Source organism: Molothrus ater, chromosome 1 (assembly GCF_012460135.2).
Source record: "Molothrus ater isolate BHLD 08-10-18 breed brown headed cowbird chromosome 1, BPBGC_Mater_1.1, whole genome shotgun sequence".
Taxonomy (NCBI): domain Eukaryota; kingdom Metazoa; phylum Chordata; class Aves; order Passeriformes; family Icteridae; genus Molothrus; species Molothrus ater.
Genome location: NC_050478.2, coordinates 18,036,526 through 18,058,571, shown reverse-complemented (window position 1 = coordinate 18,058,571; position 22,046 = coordinate 18,036,526). Strand labels below are relative to the sequence as shown.

At 40.6% G+C, this 22,046-nt stretch overlaps 1 protein-coding gene across 6 annotated transcripts in view; it reads left to right on the top strand.

Moving 5' to 3' along the window:
• Nucleotides 1-22,046, top strand: part of KIAA1217 (KIAA1217 ortholog) — a 230,281-nt gene that overhangs the window by 126,907 nt on the left and 81,328 nt on the right. For all 6 annotated transcript variants that reach the window (XM_036404068.2, XM_036404095.2, XM_036404087.2 and 3 more), the window contains exon 3: nucleotides 8,593-8,788. In XM_036404068.2, the coding sequence (XP_036259961.1) occupies nucleotides 8,593-8,788 (196 nt within the window). The remainder of the gene's footprint in view (nucleotides 1-8,592; nucleotides 8,789-22,046) is intronic.

Genomic DNA, 22,046 nt, shown 5'->3' with positions numbered 1-22,046 from the left:
GAGAGCAGAAAGGTTTCTCCTCCCTCGCCAAGGTGGCCTCGAGGGAGGGAAAAAGAAGCAGAAGAGCAAGGTGACGAGTTGGGAGAGAGGAGCAGCAGAAGCTTCTACGGCCTCTCTCCTGCGGCAGCCCCCTAACTCTCCCTGGTGCCAGAGCAACAAGCTCTAGTAAGTGCTTCAACACGGTTCCTTCCACGAGTAGAGGCTAAAAATAAGTGCGTGGTGTGGGTGTGCTGCCGCCGGCCTCAGCGCTGCCTGTCCTGGGCCATTGCTCCTCTGGGGCTGGCAGCACACCCTGCCTGCTGCCCTCACCCCCACCCGCCTGCGGTGGGCTCTCCTGTCGGTGGGCCTTTTTTTGGGTATTTTTAAAATAGCATGTTAATGCAGAGCGCCTTCTCAGCTTGTAGAAACACAGAAAAACAGGTTTTTCCAGGATTGCTGCTCTGTGTGCCTTTGCTTTGGGAAACAGCACAGAAACAGACCCTCCTGTTTTCTTCAGGGACCTGTGTGGGAGGAACAGGGATGGGTAAATAATCTTGAATCAGAACTCACTATCCCCTAGGTACATTTAGGCATCTGGTATATATTCTTCCCACCCCCCACCTTAGTTTTTGCATGTGGTTTTAAGCATGTAAAGATCTTTCCCCTTTAATCAGCATAATGACAGTTTTTGTTTAAATCGTCCCTTTTAATCTTCACAGTTCTCATGGCGATTTTGGGGATTGTGTAGGTAGGAGTTACCTCAGCCACTGCTGATGAAACGCAGCCATCTCCTGGATGGAGCAAAGGGTCGTGCTGGGTTGTGAATACTTTGCAGTAGAGTTTTTCAGGAGGGAAAAGAAAAATAGCTTCCAACTGAAACTGCCATACGGCCTTAATTAAGACAAATGCTGATATCCAGGCTGGAATTTATGGATGACTTATTTAAACAAAGCAATAATAAACTGAAGCTGTGATGCAAGAATATGACAGAGACTGTGAAAGACAAAATTTTGGTCTGAGGAAAATTGATGGACTCATAGAAGCCTTGGCAGGGAAAAATAGTGAGGTGGCCCGTGGCTTTTTTAATTTTACTCTCATGTGTGAATAAATTCTTCACATGACAAAGGATTAGAATAAAACGGAGAGATAAATTATTTGATTATAAAGGTTTCTTTCATTAAGTATGACTTTTGCTTTTTATTAGTGAGTGACTAATAGTTTTCTCTGTTTTACTTCACTTTCTACCCTCAAATCTCAGGTGTTTGTAGAAAAAGAAAACCTTGGATTTGGACAGAAGCATACTGCAAAATATTTTTACACTTTAATGTGGATGGCTTGGGGTTTTCTGATATTACACGTATTCCAAAGAGATGTCACAGCATGCTGCATATTTCAGTCTGGACTTGTTTGGACCAATTAAGCTGCTCTTAGACGGGCTGTTGAGTTCCTTAGGGCAGCATTTTCAAATGCAAGTTCCTGCAATTAAACATCTGAATAAGAGGTCTGGCAGCATAAGTGCTGAGCACCTACAGCTTTTATTGTTCCTAATGAATATCTTTACTGTAGACACACAGCTTTCCTGAAAAACAGGTTTCAATTTATCTAGTTGCTTACAGTTAAAAAAAAAAATGGAAAATGTTGTTTTATGTTAGTAATTTATAATAGTTCCGTGAAAAACTTTTTTTGCTAACTCTGGGGATCAACCAGCTGAAGAGCAAGTCATGGTCTTGCCTAGGGGGGAGCATCCTGCTCGGTGATTCACAGCACTCAGGATTAAAAGAAATGAGTCTTGGCAGCTTGCCACAGCAGGGAGCATGCAGCTGGCCACCAACAGGAGCTAGCAAGGCTCGTGGGAAAACGTGCAGATTTTTAGGATGATTTGAATATCATTACAACCTAAAAATATGGCAGATAAACTCTGTCCCATCATTAGACATATTTTTTTTCCTCTAGGTGGAAAAAGCTGGGGTCAGCATCAATGAATACAGAGTAGTAGATAAAGATCCTGTCATAAGCAGAGAAGAGTTTATTTACCTTGTTTATGTCCACTCATTGGAGCATCCAGAGCCTGTCACAGGATGGGTGGTGCGTGGCTGTGACTGAGCATTACCGGTGCTGATGGCTGAGGTATCTTCCCCTCCTTTCACCATGGCAGGGAGGAGGAATGCTTTCTTTACCTTACTTGGAGAAGTTCTTCTGGGTCTGTTTCCTCCCTTTCTCAGAGCATGCCAAGATCTGCTCCGGGGCAGCACCTCACGTTCGCAGCGCACCGAATTCACTGCTTGGCTCAATGACCGCAGGGCAGGTGGCCGGGGGAGGGCTCTGTGCCTTGCCCCTGCTGGCATCGCTCCCGTGTGAGCGTGGTGAGCTCAGGCTGCCCTCGGCACCCCCGGGGCAGCTCGGGCAGTATCTGGCGCAGAACATGCCTCCAAGCCGAGGAGGCTCCAGGCAAGTGGGGTACCTTGCTTCACTGCTACGGTGGTGGGCAGCCATGGCTCAGGCGTTTCTCCTTATCAAAGAGGAAATAACTCTGGCCATTCATACCATAGAAATCCATATTGCCACCAAACTGAGCTGCTTGTGAGAAAGAACTGGCTTTGTAACTTGTTGTTGTTGATTCAACAGAAAAGAGTGAAAAGTTTGGGTTTGAAATAGAGAAATGAAAGACTAGACTAGCTTTCTAGTCTAGAAAGCTAGACTAACACTAACTCGTGTTAATCCATGAGCAGGCATCAGGGAGAAGTATAACTAGCACCTGCAGGATCTGTATGTGGGCGAGTGGGCAGCTCCCTCCCACTCTCTTGAGCTCTGGAGAACATGGATGCTGGCATGTGCCTGCTCCTGGCATGGTACCATTTCCAGCTGATGGCATCCCAAAGAAAGATGCCACAGATTTTTACGTCTTGTAATGGTGAAAAAGCACCAGAGGCACAGAAGTGAGTTTGTTGCAAGAGATGGTTTGATGTTGCATTCAGCTGCTGAGTCATCTCCTCACACCCAGCTCCCCTAGTGAGACAGGGTATCCAAATACATCAGTTGCACAGAGGTAATACAAAATTTAGTTTATACAGCCATGTATAAGCATTTAACTTTTCTGAGAAAGTCCTGTGGAAAAATATGGAAAATGCTTAAAAATGAAATAATATGGGTAGCATTCGCTTTCTCTTCAACAGTAATGTGTCACTAATAGCATGTCCAGGCAAGTAAAACCCTGTTGGTGTATTAATATGGAAACCCAAAGACTCTATCTGTGGAGAAAGCAGATCCATCCTTCAGACAACAATAATGTGACACAAATATGATGAAGTATTGTTGCAGTAGTAAGAATTCACGTGCTGTGGTACTACTTCAGGGTTAATAAAACTCATCATACGTGAAACACAGCCTGTTTATATGCCTGTGTGCAGTCTGTCACATATCCTGTATCCATCTTTGGCACATGTCACAGGACAAGCAGTTTACTTGAAAGTCAAGAAGAGTAGGCTTCCATTTTTCTACTGATTTTTCCTCTCTATTTGAAATGTCAAGAAGACTCTTAAATGTGGGGGAAGGGGAGCTGCCTATTCTATGTTTTTTAGAGTACGTGATTGGAAAAATATATTTTACTACCTCTGTTCTATTTTTTGGTGCCTTTGTTTACCATTTGTACATTGCCAGGAGTGCTAGCAACTTCCAAGATACGTAAAATTATTCTCCTGAATAGATAAGTTTCTGTCAAGATAATGGCTAAGGAAGTTCCTGGAGACAAGAAATAAAAAGTGGGAATTGATTGAGAGATGAAATTAAAACTTTCTTTGGGTTGTGCAATTATTTTTTTCTGAGTTCTGTTTTGTCTATGGAAATGTGTGAAGCAAATTTGCAGGAGAAAGAAAAAGAGGGAAAAAAGGTTTCTGTTATATAGATTAGTATAAAAAAATAACTGGAAATGAGCATAGAAGAACACTATGAATAACAGAAACATAAAACTGGCTAGAACAAAAGCATGAGAGGATTAGTGTGGACAAATGTGAGCAGAGGACCAGAGGCAGAGGCATGCAGAGAGCTTGATGAAAATCTCTGCTACTCCATGACTGCCCATACATTGGCATCTCTGCAGTATCTCACTTTTCATTATTCAGGTACTTTCAGGCTTTATTCCTAATTATTTGCAATTTTACAGCATTTAAAGAGCCTTGCACTTTTTTCTTTATTTTTTCTGAGTCAGTGAAAGGACTAAAGCAGATGTATTGAAAGTGCATTCTTTTGCCAAGCTATAGCAGACAGATGTCTGTCATGAGGCATGATCAATTACAGTTTTAATTCTTTGTCAGATTCCAGGAGCAGTTGAAATATCTTCTGTAATTGCTAGCTCCATGTGGTATACTTAAATATATACCCTGAAAAGGTTACAAGGGTCTGTATCCTTGTAAATAAAGTAGTGTATCCTAAGTAAAAGAGTCATCAAAAAGCACAAATTAATTGCAAGTTTACACTGTAATTACATGTAAGTTTACACCAGAATGGTTCATCCCTGTTTTGGCCTATCTTTTCTGATGATCTTGTAACCCAGAACTAGCACAGAGAGTATCTTTTATCAGAGAAATCCTTAAGGAAGGTCAGCTCTACTCAGCTGGGTGAAAAATGAACCTTATTGCACAAAGAAACATTCAGGGGAGTGCCTCCTAACATACAGCTTGGGGGGAAAGACCATGGCTGGCTGAGGAAATGTAACCTAACTGGTATTGGCAGAGGGGGGAGAGAGATCTGCTGCCTCTTCTGAACCTCCTTCTGTTTTCTGGCACTTATCCCCGAGGTGGCTTGGAATGTGCCAGCATTTCCTTGAGTTTGTCTGCCTCTGTGGAGTCTCTATTTACACATTTTAATTTTGGATAATGCTGTTCCTTAGTGGGTACATCTTGAATTTTCTTCTCTGTTAGGTATTTCAGGGTTTTTTGAGCACCATTCTGACTCACCTAGCAGCAGTCTACACTATGACTCTAGTTGGGTCCTCTGTTGAGTCCTGAAACATTGAGTATTGGGGTCAACATTTATTTTGTGAAAGCTTGTGCTGTGTGCTCATTCCTGAAAAGTTCTTAAAATGATGCTTGCTGGGGTATTATTTTAAGCAATTTAATATTAGTGAACATTCAGTGGAAAAAAACATATACGGCATTGTTATTATTAAGTATTTATTTGACACTTGTCTTATTTTTTTTATTTGATATTAGAATCATCATCCTGAATAATTATTACAAGGTTGGACCATGCTGAAGGTTTCTGCACTGCTTTCTTCAAAAATCTTTACAAATACTTGCAGCTATAGCTCTGTAAACGTTGCTGGCTCCTTCCCCACCGCATGAGTTGATTTTCCTAAGTCGTACCTAGGAATCCACTTGATTTTTTAAGAAGCTTCAACCTTGTGCTTGTTGCCAATAACAAAAATTCTTTCCTATAAAATCTGCAGTCTCTTTTGAATACCCACTGTTGTTGCTGAGCTTGAGAATTTTTTTAGAATCTGTTTAAAATTCAGAATCCTGGTATATAATGTTTACAGAAGTTTAGCATGACAAATAACTTGAAGCTTTTCATACACTTCATGTCTGTATTTGGTGGATCTCATTTATAGCATGCATTGGCTTTATGTTGGTGTCACTCCACTTACTAGAGTGGAATTCCTGTGGATTTGAGATGGTGGATTAAGAGGAAGACTGGGATTAGTATCTGAGCAGAATCCATGATGTGCCTCTGGATTGCTTCAGAAAGCTGCAGCACTGGTGGTGAGAAATGACGGCTGCTGAAAAAGATCTTTTTAGTGTGGTGGGTTGACCCTGGCTGAACACCAGCTACCCACCAAGCCACTCCATCCCCCCTCCTCTGCTGGAATGCAGAGGAGAGAATAAGATGGGAAAATGTCATGGCTTCAGATAAATGCAGTTTTATAAAGAAAAAGCAAATGCCACTTGTGGGAGCTAAAGTAAACAAAGTATTCTGTATTCCCCATCAGCAGATGATGTCCAGGCTCTTCCCAGGAATTGAGGTTTCAGGCTCCAGTACATGTAGCAGTTGCTCCATAGGACAAATGCAGTAACAAACGGTCCCTTTCCTCCTCCTTTTTCTTAGCTTTTATTGCTGAACAGTCATCAGGGGGTATGAAGTATCCCTTTGGTCATTTTTGGTCAGCCCTTCTGACTATATCCTCTGCCAAGATCTTGCCCACCCACAGCCTCCTGGGTGACTGAGGGAATGTTGGAGAGAGCCTTTATGCTGTGCATGCCCTGCTCAACAGTAGTAGGAATAATGGTATGCTATCAACACCTTCTAGCCACCAATACAAAGTACAGCACTGTGAGGGTTGCTATGGAGAAAATTATCTCAGCTAGACCCAACATATTTAGCTACAGTAATGACATCATGTCATATGTGGGGATCTGGGATGCTGTGTCTGAGGTCCTGCAGCATTTCCCCGGGGACAACCAAGGAAACACAGCAGTGCTGAGGTTGGCTCCATCTGTGCATTCACAGGACACACTGGGCAACTGCTCAGCTAAATCAGTGCCTGTTGATTTTGGTAATAAAGTGTCCCCTTACTCCTCAAATATACATCTGTTCATATTATCAATGAACAATACACATGCAACTGCATGTCTCAAATGACATTTGGGGATTATTTTATTATACATTGAAGAGAAAAAATAAGCAAAAGCAAAGCAAAATAAGCTTGATCCATATTTCCATTTTATTAGTATATATTAAAAGCAATCTCCTTCCCAACAAACTGAAATGAAGGATCTTTTGTAGATTGATTTTGTTGCCTTTATTTTTTTTTAATCTTGTTTCTTTTAGTCATGGTTTTCTAGAAAGGGAGAATTATATGCCTTCTACCTCCCTATGAATGGGTTTTTACAGATAAGTTTTTAATCACTACAAGGAGCTACAGAGCTGTAATATCTTGGCTTGGTAATACTTCCGTAATATGCCTGTGTAAACAAAATACTTTAGCAGTGATGGTTAACAAGCCATTTTGGAAAGTTTAATGAAGAAGTACTGTCTTATCAGATTCTTTTCTGTGTTTGCAGGTCACTTGCCACCTCTGTAACTTTCCTGGCACAAGTCCTTGTATTTACAACCTGCGGACTAATGCTGACCATGTCAGAGGCGCTTCAAAGCATACTTTAGAACAAATGTTGTTAGCTTTAAGTCCTGCATAATATTCAATGCTCTTGAACAATTTCATTGTAGGACATTGGATAGTACCTACTATTTTAATATTAGCATTTAGAAAGTGAGTAGTTCTGGAGGATTTACTTTCTTGTGAGATATATCTAATAATTGTAATTTGTGAGCAACTGCACAACTTGGCAAGAACAGACCTCTACAGCCAGCTAATGAAAATGTAATAAAAGTTGAAGCTCTTCATACATTCAAAGTCACATAAGGAATATTATGTGATGCTGAAATGACTTTTGCTCATTTCACTTGAAAAACCACTGAAAGAAACAGATGTCAGCAAGATTAGTTAGCTTAGCTTTCCAGAAAGAAGCATAATCTTGTTTGGATCTTGACAGCAACTTCAAACCTAGAGTTGAAGTTGATTTTGATACAGGGGATTTTTAACATAATAGCATCTGACCTGAAATGATAGGGGAGGTAAAAACATATAATTTTAATGCTATCTTGTGCCTGGTGCTGATTATAGATGTCTGTAAAGTTCATATTTACATACTGGGTTTGGAACCTAGTAAGCTTGCTTTGCTTTGAATTTCTGCTTTGTATGTTCCCATTTGTTGTGATATGGTTTGATTGAGAGAGACCAGGAAATTATTCTTCCAGAGTAATAGTACATGTGGTTGTGAGAGGGTTACACTACACAATATTGACTATGCTTCTTAAAGCAACCCCTTTTTGTGGAAAGGGCTTTAATGTCATTTATAGTTTGCAAAAAATGTTCAGGACATTTTATTTCCTATTGAATGTGTTTTTACTAGGCAGATCCTACCGTGAAGACTTGGTAGAAGTGCATAAATGAAACCATATCTCTCCCCTGCTGGAAGAGTTGGTTTTTTTCCCAGCAGCTGTGTTTATCAATTACTAATATGATTTCGCAGTAAAAGTCATAATTAATTTGGTCAGTTAATGAAGACTGTTCTGATTTATGCTGGTGCAACAACAAAAAAAAGTAATTGTTTATGATTTCAACTAGAAATGTTGGATCGCTGTTTTGGCTATGCTGCATGACCTGGACCTTGCATAGATGGCGCAGCAGAAGATACTGAAATTGATAGCTTTGCTACTCCATTACAGTACTGCTTTTCAGAGGATTTTTCTTAGCAGATTTGATAAAACTAGAGTATGTGTGAGTTGTGTGTGTGTGGACAAGGAGAATGGCATTACTGTATGTCTCCTCAGCACAAGTCTTATCCTCGTGGCCTTGTTAGCAACAAAATTTGCAATGCGGATATACAACCATAAAAACTGCAGCAGAATATCCAAGGACACTTTTCCTAAATAATCTATACAAGTGACCTCCAGCATACCAGAATTTGAAGAATTGGACTCCTTCCTTCTTCTCTTTGATTTTTTTTCCTCCCACTCTCTGGTTTCAGTAGACTAATAAGGAAATACTCTGTTTTGCAGACAAGAAGCCCGAAGCCGTCCCAGAGCCCACAGCCCAATTTGGGTGACCACACAGAACACCTCTCTGAAGCATCTGCTGATTCCTTAGAGGTCATGTCTGAAGGTGATTCTCCAACCCCCTTTTCAAGGGGCAGCCGCACGCGGGCAAGTCTTCCCGTTGTGCGGTCAGCAAACCAGACAAAGGAAAGATCACTGGGTAAGAGCCTGCTCCAGTCCTTCTCCATTCTGTGTTAAGTCTGTGTTTTCCATTTGTGGATTTAAAACAGTCTTTAAATAGGTTGGGGTTGAAAAAGTAAAGACTTTGGTAGCACATTATTTTTCATGTCAGGTTGTTCTTTGGAAATTAACTCAATATGGGATACTGAGTAACTTTGGGGAATGGTGAAATCATTTTCATAAGATCTGAAAGTGTGATGGGAGCATGGTAGAAATGCAAGGAGAGAGAGATGAAATGCTGGGTAATGGTTAAATCCACTGTTGCAAACATTCCTGCCAAGCCTGCACAGTATTTGGCGATGAACTTAATGCAAGATTGTACCCTCATTTTCAGACAGCAGACACAGGTTTTTCACTTTGTCATCTCTTCAAAGCCAGACTTAGTTGAAAGAAACCTAGAGATACTATTGCCTTAGTAATCCATCTTACTGAAAAGGTTTGTATTTGTGTGGCAGTAGCTTTCCAGGCCAAGGATTTCAATGGATATGCTGATGGAGATGCCCTTTACTTTGGGGCAATGCCCTTCTGTCTGCACAGTGACACGAAAGATGTGTCAGCACAGGTGGACAGCTCTGCTTCCTGCATTCTTCCCATATCTCATGGTCGAATTCAGCCCAGCTGTGAACCAGAGCTCCTTTTATGATGGTGAATTTTGTCTCAGAGACTCAGCTCAGCTGATGGATAGTAGGAGTAAAGGCTGTTCTTTTGAGGGAAGACACCAGAGGGCAGTTAAAGCGTTGTGGGAAGGCACGTAACTCATCTGTGGATTGCTGAGGAAGGCAGGTTTTGCTCATAGGTAATAAACTGAAATGCTGCTCTCCTGTAGGCTCATCTTCCAATATACAGAGTGACATAAATCAAAGGCTGGACTGTAAATCATACCATGCCTGTAAGCTTGTCACGGTGGTTTACTCATCTCTCAATAATCTAAGACAGTTTCTGTCAAGAGTATTATGATATCTGACAAACACAACAAGTGTGAAGAAAACAGGGCTGGAAGGGGTCCCTTACTCTCCCAGAGCTGAAAAGTGAAGAGCAGTGGGGCTGGAAACAAGAAGCTGATCCTTGTCCATGTCAGCTCACAAATGGCTGCCCTCCCACAGCCTGCTGGGCCACCAATATGTTGGGCTTTTGGAGGAGAAATTTGTGATACTTCAACCTGGATAAGACCTTTTCCTTTTGAGGTGTTTTTAAGAGCACATGTATGTTTACTATACATGCACTATTATTTTTACTATACTATACTGTCTAAGTCATTACTGGCTAGGGCATTGCCAGGATGGCTTAATTCACCCCAGGATTTTCTGTAAGATTTGTATTTGCTTCAATGTAATGTTAAGTGGTTGAGCCTTTGGAACTCACAGTCCAGCCCCACTGTGTGGGCTGAGGACCCCAGAGCTGGAGGCAGCACCGCAGGTGCTGTCTCAAGAGAGCAGAAGGACAGAATCCCCTCCCTTTACCAGCTGCTTTTGATGCAGCCCAGTGCAGGTTTGGCTCTCTGGGCTGGGAGTGCACATGGCTGGGTCATGTCCAGCCTCTCACCCATCAGCACCCCCAAGCCCCTCTGGGCAGGGCTGCTCTCACTCTGCCCATTCCCCAGCCTGTGCTGATACCAGGGGTTGCCCTGACTCAGGGCACCTTGCATTGGTCTTGTTAAGCTGTATCAGATTCCCACATGCCCACTTCTTGAGCTTGTCCAGGTCCCTCTGGATGGCATCCTGCTCCTCTGGCCTGTCAACAGCACCACACAGCTGGGTGCCATCTGCAAATTTGCTGAGGGTGCACTCAATCCATTCATCTATGTAATTTTTAAAAATATTAAATAACACTGGTCCCAACACAGACCCTAAGGGACACCACTTGTCCCTGATGTCCACTGGGACTCTGAGCCATTGACCACTACCCTCTAGATGCAACCATCCAACCACTTAATTATCAGTCTACCAGTCCACTCATCAAATCCATCTCTCTCTAATTTAGAGAGAAGGATGTTATGGGGACCATGTCAAAGGCGTTACAGAAGTCTATATAAAGGGCAAGCCCTCCCCTTGTCCACTGCTGTGGAAGCCCACTGCAGAAGGCCACTGGCTTGGTCAGACAGGACTTGCCTGTGCTGAGTGTCCTGAATCACTCCCTGTCCTCCATGTGTGTATGTGTGATCCTTCCCCCAAGTGTTCTCAGCCTCAAGGTATTTTCAGCTTAGGGATTTCCTGGTTATGGTTTCTACCTGTGTAATAACCACCAAGGGATGTCTCCTCCAGGTATTTGTTCAGTCCACCTTTGATTCCCATGTAAATTTTTCACATCCTCCACAGCGCATCTGTGACTTCGGCAGCAAGTTCCTGTTGGTTTACTGCCCAACCACTGCTTTCCTGTTGCTTTGTTTTATATTTATTTATCAGCTCTAGGTTATGCCCCTTAGTCCTTGTGTTGGAAGTGACAGCAAACATCAGATTGCTATCTGCTTCCCCCAGGCCATATCTGATTTCTTTGGCCAATTATTTCCCTCAGGTCATTATTTTCATTCAAGTCATTTATAGCAGCTGAGAAGTGCTGCTATAACCACTTGTTGCACATCCAGAAACCATCCTGGACACTTGACCATCATTGCTGCCCTGAAATTTTGCAGTTCAATAGTGTCTTTGCTAAGATGGGAGGACCATAAGTTCACTGTTAAGAAATTCATTCTTAAACCCTTTTGTTAGCATCTCTTGCATGTACTGAAATGTGTTGTCCATGCCTTAATGGAGGACAGCCACATGAAGATACACTGCTTTATTTAATGGCCAGGATTTCAGGCCCTGCAAAACCCCCTTTCTTTCATGTGCCAGAGACAAGGTCCCAGTTTATCCCATCATGAGCAGGCCAAATGCAGGAGAAAGAAAAAAAGTAAACAAACAACGGGGAGGCAATGTAATATGAAGCATTTCAGTTGATAGTTTTTAGGAGGGGTCACAGATATGTGTGTGGCTTAAGGGATCATCATACTAGACAAATAGAAGGTAATACATTGTCATCACCCCACAATCTGCCTTTTTCAAGCAGTTCCAGGAACCAATTAGTAACAAATAGTTTGTTTTAAAAGATAAAAAGTATTCCAAAATAGTTCAGTTTTATATTATTATTATTATTATTATTGTTACTATTATGTGCATTCTTTTATAATAATGTCCTTTTTGATCTCTTCTGCCACTGTGTTCTAACAAAACCATCAGCAACGTTCTGAAATTTTACTTTTGAGATGCTTTGCATTCTGTAGTGCTTTTTATTTCCAACTGTAAAAGGGGAATGTTTATTTTTAAAAAACAGAAAACTGTTTATAACTTTAGTTTTAAAAGTGTCATGAACGTACTTCCAGTCATATGATGTGAAATAATCCATGTATCATCACCTCCCTTTCTATATCTATTAATTTAATTTAATATAATTTAAATAAAAATTATGTTTTGATTCTAAGTGAACATAATTTCAGCGAGGAGAATAATCAACTTTTGGAAACTTCTATTTTATGTTGTATATCTCAATGCATTTAAAAAAAACCTGATGTTTTCTTTTTCAAATTCTAATTATTCTGTGGGTTCCTATTTTACTAGCTATATATGAGTCAGTTTGTTTTCAAATTGTGGTCTGAATTAACATGGAGCCTGAGAAGGAACAACACAAATGCATTTTGGCTACCTCACTATCATGGGTTTGTCAGTCAGGCTAATCTAACAGGACATGGTACTCACGTGGAGTTGACCTAGAAACAGTATTCCTATTGTGGGCCCATTTAAAATTTCAGCCACAGCTTCTGAAATTAAGGTCTTTCTTGGCTAAGGAAACTAGAAATCAACACTTGCTTCACTATTGTGCAGCCTGGAGACAAAGCAAGATATTAAAATAAATGAATTCACTGTGCAAGAGAAAATTAAATGTATTTTAAAATACGTATTTGAAAGCTGGGAGCTTTTCCAGTGCGATAACTGTGGGAAAAAAATTATCTAGCAAAACTGTCAGTGAGAATCATCTGAAACCTGGAAAGTGCTCAAAAGCTTTCAGCAAACTTCACTTGCAATTTGCCTGGAGGAAGCAGAACCTGACAGGCATCCAGCGAGCTTACGGCAGCACCGCCTGTGCCCACACTGCAGCTCGCTGCTGTCCCTGCTCCGGTACCTCCTTGGTGAAATGAAGGCTGACAAACATGTTCACTTGTGGTCTCTCATGTGGGACATCTGTCCAAACAATGGGCAGCATCCTGGTAAGGGCAGGCACTGGCAGGCTGTGTGGGGATGGAGTGCCCAGGGCAGGCGATGTGATGGGTCAGAGCCCAGAAGGGCAGGTGTGGTCACCACCTCCCCACTGCAGCCACTGCTCTTGGTGCTCCTGCAGGGCTGGGTGAAGGAAGGACATGGAACAGGGGGGATTTCCATAAATGCACAGGGTTGGGCTTGAGTAGTGACTGAGGAGGATGAAGCTTGATGGCTCAAGGGTTGCAATCATCTTTTTTTGGGTGCCTCAGCCAGGGCACCCAGCCACTCCAGTCCAGATGGATGAGGAGCAAAGGAGGACTGGGCTCCCTGCTGGTAAACCTGTGCCTAACCTTAGGTGGTGTAAAAAGGCCTCTTCAGAAATGTCTGAGCCTGCCAACATTTGCATTTTATTTGCATTTGGAGGGATTACATAAAGGAGTAAAATTATACAAATGCTTAAGGATTGGCATGGGGAGGGTCTTAAGCAATCATGGAGTATTCTGATTATTATTTATTAGCCCCCAACCCAAACCCAAGTTTTGTCAGGCACAGATTTTCGTGTCTGATTAATTAGTTTGCTGCCACCTTATATGGAAATGCCATTACTGGCTATAATCATAATGCCTCAATCTTTTATAGCATTTCTTGCAGATGTTTCTCAGACTGTTAAAAAAGAAAGTCAGTGCCACAGTGTCATTTTCACTCATAGCAAAACCTTTGCAGAGAGACAGATCATTGCTTTTCAGCTGGCAGTGGAAATAACTCTCTATTCATGTGTATGGAAGATACTGTAAGGTACACAGAGAAAAATATAAATGCTAAAGGTAGACTGATATATTATGTTGGAGGTAATTAATTGTTACTTACTATTTATGAGCTAAAAATTAAAATAGGCGTGTAAAATCAGACAAAAGATGTGTGAATGGCCATAGACTTCATATGAGAAACCTGTGATTTGCTAGTAGTGGCACTGCCCTCTGATTCCTTAGGGCATGATTTAAGCCTAATGAAGTCAGTAAGAACTTTGGTTTAGTTCATGGGAGAGGAACTCCCTGGGAAGTGCATTTCAAGTTAAGGCTGAGTATAACTTTAATATATTCAGACATCTTAAAGAATTTTCCCTATCTTGCCTTTTATAGTGTATGCAAAGCAGCCAACATGCAAAAAGGTCATGTAAATATTTGCTGTTGTGGTCAGATGGCTTAACAGAGACTGACAGGTCTATTGGAAAAACAGCCTAAAACAACTAGTTCCAATTAATGAATTTAAACACGGACCCTAGGAAATTATAATACTCTAAGGTTTTCCTTCCAGCTTTCCAGGACTTTCTTTTCTTTCCCTTTTCTTCAAGTAACAGTAACTAAAGGTTTTGGACTTGGAAAGAAAAAAACACACACCTCTTACCTGAAATGTAACAAAAGAGTAAAAGAATGTAATGAATGATATTGACATATCAGAGTTTTTTCTGTTTCATTTATTATCTCTACAGGATATATGAAAGGCAGGTATAGGAAAGAGTGAAATATGTGACTCCCCAGCACTTGTACCCACAATTACTGTTTACTTAAGAGTTTCTTTCTCCTATAATAAAATGTGTGGGGAGAACCTGAAAAAAATGCTTCCAAGGAGCAAGATACTATTTAGTGCATACTGTCTCAACAGAGGCACATTCTGTCTGCCACCAAAAAGCTGATATGCAGGATATTTTAGATGCTGTGTCACACTGGAGCTGAATTTTGTTGCAGCAGGTTGTTATCAGCATGGATCTAATGGGTTCATTGCAGTGATACTGGAGTAGAAGATGTACAGTGTATAAAACAAGCACATTAGTTATGTAAGTCTGTGTCTGTCACTGCTACATCTGTTAAATGACTTTTGAATGCAACCTTTATTATTCATTTGCACTGCAATTATACTGAAGGACCTTGAGCAAAACCAGTGCCTCACTGTGTTGGGTAATACCTAGTGACAAAATACTCCCATTTCAGAACCTTGCAACATGAATAAATCAGAATGAAAAGTAGTGAAGATAGTAGGAGAGGTAGAGTAATGAGTGTACAACCTGGATGAACTGAATAAAGCTATGCCAGGGTGGCAGTGGCTTTTCTCTTTATCCCAAATTATGCCCTCATAAAAGATGTAATGTCTTTATCGAGCTCTACCATCACTTCATGTTCTGATTTAGCAGCAGCAATTTGAGCCTTCAGCATTTGGTGTCTGCTGGAAGACAGATTTAGCAGCTGGAGTATCTTGTACAGGCCTCCTTCCTTCAGAGGAAAGGTAGGAGGCCAGATGGAGCTGTCCCATGGGGTGTATCTAGGACAGGAGCTATCACTTGGATAAATCTGATCTAATTTTTGTGTTAGGCAAAATTTGTAAGTCTACCTCTAATATAGTAAGTCACACAAACACCAGAGCCTTCCATTTGACATGGGTATGCAAAGGAAAAATCTGTATTGCAATTCCACACATTGTAAGAAGTGTAAGACTTCAGCCAAGGAGAGAAGCATAGCCTGTCCCTCAGCACATTGTATTTAGGATTTGCTGCCAGGGCTGACAGCAAGTCCCTGAATGAGGACAGCTCATGGATTTAATCATTGCTCCCAGTACTGTTTATATATTTAGGTAGTGATTCTAACAGATAATTACTGTGCTGGGCCTAAGTTCAGGTTTCTGTTCCCAGAGGGAAATAATGTCATCTCTGTGGTATCATGTAGGACTGTCTCTTGTATTAGTTCTTGTTCTCTCTCTCTTTTCTGCATTTCTGGCTACAGAGTACCCTATTCAAGCAGGATAAGAGGATAATCACTGCATCAGAAGCTTGTTGATAGCCTGCTGATTAGGGTGCTCTCTTGGGACAATAGGGGCAATGGTCTGAGCAGCTCTGAAGATGGGAACACTTCTGGATATTTTTTAACTACTCAGCTGTCTCATAGGAGATAGGTGCTTGTACCATTGCTTTGCCCAGTTACCTTCTGTGATGAATAGACCATCTGTGGGTTTGAGGGTGGATGTTGTTTATCTTGGCTTTAACAAGGCCTTTCATATCTCTCATAGCCTCCTTGTAGCCATAAGGGCGAGGTAGGAGTGGCCTTCAGGGTGTGTAACTGGCAGCTGGGTTTTAGTTGTGCTCCTCAGGGCTGGACTCTCTCCGGTGATTTTTGACATCAGAAACCTTGTTGTTGTGATGGAATGAACCAGCAGTAGGGTCAAGTCTGACACCAAGTTTGAGAGAGCATTTGGTGTGCTGAATGATGGCCACTTCACTGGGACCCAATGAGCCAGAGAAATGGACTAGCAGGAACTCCATGAAACTCGAAAGAGGCAAATGCAGCCTTTCATCAGGGACAGAGCAGCCCTGCAAGGACAGGTTGGCTTGGTAGCAGCTTTGCAGAAAGGACTTAGGGTATGACAACAAGGTGCCTGTGTGTTGGCAGCATGTCCTTGCAGGAAGGGAGCACTGTGTAGCTGTCTATGGGAAAAATTTAGCTAGCAGGTCAAGGGAAGTGATTATTCCCCTCTTCTCACCATTTGTGAGGTTGCACTGTGTCCAGTTTTGGTTCCCCAATACATGAAAGATAATGACAAATTGGAGTGAGTCTAGGGAATGGCCTCTTGGCATACTTCTTAATCATGCAAACTAAGGGCTTGGTTCCAAGATCTTGTCTAAAGTAGCTTGTGAGGACTTCATTTAAAGTCAAGCTGTTTGTTAGAGCCCACAGAGGTGAATTTTTGGTGTGGTGCCCTAACCAACTATGGTCTTCAATGCTGAGGCTGAACCCCTCAATTTGTTACTGACAGTAGTGAACTTTTTAGAAATGAAATAACTTCAGAAATATTGAAGAGAATTTCTTCCTGTAAATACAGACCATTTGCTAAATGGAGCAAAATTGCAAAGGCATGCATGCCTGCATTACTTTAATGCTTCATGGCTGTGGATTATTAAAATGGTCACATTCTGCCCTTCAACACATCAATTGTACCTCGTTTAGTACTAAAAGCCATGGTTTATAAAAATAGCTATTACTTAAATAATGCGTTTGATACAGCTGATTTATACACAAACGAAATACAGTTGGGTAGGATCTCTTTTTTTGTGCATTTATTGAAGAGGAAGAACAAGAAATTTAATTGATATTTTCTTGTCTTTTTGGCTTTTGCCCATTTAAAAGTTAACAACAAGAGTGCCGTTCTGTAAGGTACTTGACTACAGTAACCTTAAATGCTCCACATATCTGCAGAGATTTGGCAGGCACATCCTTGGAAACTACTGGCCAGCTTGGCACCTTTGGCTGGGAGCTTCTTCAGAGGTCAGGGGCTCAGCTTCTGGTGGACTAAAGCAGATCCTGCATGGGCATGTCCTGTGCCTGTGTGTGTGGAGTTCTCTGATTTTATTGTGCAAAACTGGTGAATGTGAGTGCAGTAAATGCAGCATGGCAGAGCCTCTGGGGGGCCTCTGAAAAAAAACTCTGGTATATGAAACTTCTTGTTCATCTCACTGAGTTGTTCACTTGTAATTTTTTCATCCAGTATCATAAGGCTTTTGTGTTCTTCCAAGTTTGCTGGCGTTGTTTTGTCAGTTCGGGGTATGAAAAAGTCTCCTTGTTGGTCAGTTGGGCTATTCTGTGCAACAGAATGCAATTATTGTCCAAAAGTGATCCTGCCAGAACATTGATTTCTACCTGGGGAACTTGGTTAAACTGAAATGTTCTCTCAGAATCTCTAGATGATAGAAGTAACTTTTCACAGTAGATGGGCTTGCTGAAATTGGTATATAGACAAAGTTGCCTTTTGACAAGAAGCTTTTTCACAGGTTTTATCAGGAATCAGACAGGGAAAATACTGCATTTTCTTTAGGTAAAAAAAAGTTGTCCTTTTTTTTGTTTTGTTTTTACTTACTCTTCTTAGCCAGCTGAATGCATTTGTTTGTAGAAAAGTGGTAGTATTTTAGTGGCAATTAAAAACCTTTATTTTTCATAACATTTTGGTAGGAAATTTATGTAACTACTGAGTTTTCCATCTGTCTTTTTCATTAAGTAGCAAATTATTGCAAGTCCCTGTAAGTGGCAGAGAAGAATGAAATAGCAGTAAAAAGTAATACTGGACTAAATTAAACAGTTCCTGATTTTATTGAAACTGTTATCAAACAACTTAATACCTTGAACAAATCTCTTCAGACTATTGTGCAAAAAAAGAAATTAATAAGTAATTGCTTTTATTCATTAAAATATCTACTTTTTATTCTCTTAGTACTTTAAGACAGCTAAGTATATTTATAGAATATTTTCTGAATGTGGAGGACAGATTTTCAGGAGGGACTACTAACAGAAGTTATTATGAGAGCTTCAGGCTAGAAATACCACAAGGATCGTGGCAATGACCTCAGACTAGTTGAAACTGTGATGAAATAGGAGACTTAAGTCTTGAGGGTATGGAAAGTAAGAACTTAATATTGAGGAATTTCTTTCGTGCTGCAAGAGTTGTTATTGTTATAAACTTGTTTCTGCATAACTTTGGCAGAATTTGGTGATGTGTGTTTGCTCTGTTTATTAGATAGCTGGGGGAAAGGAGGGATGGGGAACAGTGAACAACAATATGGGCCTATGCCATCCTTACAGTCTTACGTATGACAATTTTGTCAAAAACAAAGAAAAAATGGAAGTATCTTGAAATCTTAGTTATAAGAAATTAAAATTTAAAAATATGCTTTTGAGGAAAGACCTGGCCCCAACAAAAACAGTTATCATTGAGACTTTAAAGATTATCCTTAGTTTTTAAAACTCATGCAAGTGTCAAGTAATGACTTGACATAAATATAAGTAAGAAACAAGGATGCTTTTTCTCACTTTTGCTTGTTACCATTGCTGCTGACTTCAGCATGAAGGACAGAGACAGTGACTCAATGGACTTATGGTGGCAGATCAAGCTAAAGCAGAGGATACATACAATAGCTGTGTTGGAAGAGAATAGGAGCGCCTTGTTCATGCCAGTGTTTTTTGGTTCTGTGGGAAGGTTTCAATGCTCCAGTGCCCAAGTATCCTATACCAGCCAAATACAGATTTTATCTTCAGTTAATACTTCTCTTCAGCTGGATTAAGGTATTGCCAAATGCCAGTAAGATATTTCAATGCAGAAATTTGTAAGACATCTTGCCTACAGAGAGGGAGTCCTGTAGCTTCACAGAAAAGAAACTCATGAACTCAAATGTAAGGTTAACTGTATTTTATTTCATAAAACTGATGAGTTAAATAACTTTCTGCCTCAGTTTTTTTCTTCTTTGTTATAAGAGAATTATGTGAGAAATTATATTTCTCCATTAAAATCTATCATTTGAGAGAATTAACAGATACTCTTAAAGGTCACAGAAGAGGACACAATCTTGTTTGTTTACTTACTCTTGTTTTATCAGGTATTTAACTTTTGTCTTAAATAATCCATTTGTAAAGATAATTTTTGTTCTTTAAACAAAAGCTAATTGTGTTTAAAGTTCTCTTAAGTATGTAAGCTGCCCTATATGGAGATCATTGTTAGCAATATAACCATGATAATGTGGTGCTTAGGGTTAGGTCAGCACTGTGTATGTGATGGAGGTGCTGAGAGGTATGAACTGGGTGGTTTCCTGACAGCTGCATGACATTAGCTCTTGCCATAAGGAGTAAACCTTTACCAGTTGTGACTCAGGAGTTATGGTCTTACCAGTATAGGTGCTGTGCCAACCCTGCTGTGGTTATGCAGCTCCGTGCTCTAAAGCCAGCCCAGACCCCATGTATTCAGGTGAGATTCACCATCACACTGCGAGGGCATGTCCTCAGCTCCCAGGTGGGTTTTGCAGCTCAGCAGCACTGTCTGAGCTGAAGGCCTTTCTGTGAACGTGGTGTGTGTGCCTGAGCTCAGAGCTGTGCTGGCTAAAGGCACAAGAAGGCTGCTCAGGCATCCCAACCCAGCATGGATGGGCTCAGCCACCCGAGTCAGGGTAACTCTGCATCTTTCATTGCACTGGGTTGTGTTCCTGTAGATCATCCCTGAGAGAAATTATGAAATATCTTGCACATCCTGCCACTGACCGTTGATAAAGAGGTAACAGAAAATACTGTGTTTTGAAAGAGCTCTGTATGTAGGGAAGGAAAGGGCAGTCATGTGGTGTGTTCACAGGATCATCATCAGATCTGGGTTTGATGCTTGTAAACCTTTCTTTGAACATGTTCTTTTGCCTCTTAGGTGTTTAATTTCCCTTTTCTAAAGCATACCTCTTTGTTGACAGGAATGTTGTGAAGCAGTTTGTTACAAGGCTGATGTTACTGAGGCCTACATGCAAATGTTTTCTGCCGTGGCCTGTGTTTAAGTCTGTGGTCTGTTGCTTGTAGGGCGAGGAATGATCAAAAATTCCAGAGGTATTTCTGCAGCTAAGTTATACTACATGACAAAGGGAATGGCTGAATATTCTAGTTTGTGTTGTAGCTATAGGGCAGTGCAGGGCTGGCAGTACCTCAAGAGTTCTTGGAAGTGGGAGCCACAGCATTGTCTGATGTGCACTTTCAAAACTGTTTGTGTGGCATTGTTACCTTGTTCACAGTCATCTTCATACGTGTTGTCCTGGAGCAGCAGGGAATTTCATAGTCCTCCTTGATTTGTGATGTGCAAAAATGGGCACAATCTTCATGTTTCAGGTAAATCCATTGTAAAGAAGCATAAGTAAGTGCAAGAGGGACTTGAGGGAACATGGAGACAGGAACATCCCTTGTGTTTAATTATCTTTCCAGCAGCTTTGCTGACGTATGTTCTGTGCCCTAACAAAAACCATGTCTAAGTTATATTCTATTTCTTCTTGCTTTAATCTCCATGGGAGTGATTTTTTAGCTGAAGGTAAAACACACCTCAGAGCTCCAGCAGCTTACATGAAGTGGAACCTGTGGGTATTGTCGGTGTTCAGAATTTCACCTGGGCAATGTGTGGAAGAAAAATATTGTGAATGATTTTAACTAATGGATTTTGAGTCTCTTTATTTTGTCATGCTCAAAAAGGATTTTTAGAAGTGAGCAGTTAGTTCTGTCAAATAGGAAATGCCCTAAAGCGTTGCTGTATCATGATGTGGATCAGACAACTCAAGAGGAAAGGCAGTAGGGTTTTTTAAGGGCATGTGATTTAAAGGAGGATAAAGAAAAAAAGAATTTATTATGCTTTTGAAAACATCTTTTCCTCTCTCAAGTGAGATTGGGTCCAAAACACTTCTCCAAGTTGTATGTTTAAGCTGTCTGTTTTAAGGCATAATATGCATATTTGCTTTGAAAATTCAGGACTCAAGGACAACTGTGATTTTGCTTTGGGTCAGTGGGAACATTGAAGCACAGGCAGAATCAAGACTTGTGTGTAAGGAAGATTTTTCAACTCTGCCACTTATTCTGTGTTAATGGTTCAGTAGCTCAATATTGAGTGTGGTTTTAATGGTCTGAAATGCAAAACTAGCATTTCTAAATTTTGCACTAACTTTTAAACTGGGCAGAAAAGCGAGTCACACCCAACTGCAAAGCTGGTATGCAAAGCCTGTCTTTTTAACCGAAAAAAGATTTTTTTTGCCACTAAATCCAATAAAATTTAAATGCTAAAACGTAGAAGGTTCCTTATGTTCTTCATAAGGAAGAACTTTTTCATAACTGAAAGCTATCATCAAAAATGAGTATGTCTTTTTATATCTTGGAAAAGTGAAATAAATGCGATCATTAACTTGTTTAATTTTTTTACAAATGTAGTTTCTGAATCCTAAAGAATGTTTAGCTGCATGGAATATTTGAGCACTAAAAAGACAATTTTACCTAGAAACATAAAGACATAAATGATGAATAAAGAAGTAAATGATGTCTCCAATTAAAATTAAAAAATAATTTAAAAAAGAGAAAAATCGTTTAATAGCTCATTAAATATTGACATTATAAATAAAAGTCATAGGAAAACTCCTCTCAGTTTTTGAAAGGAAACTAGTTTAATTTCAGTCTGAAAAAGTTTTTCCAG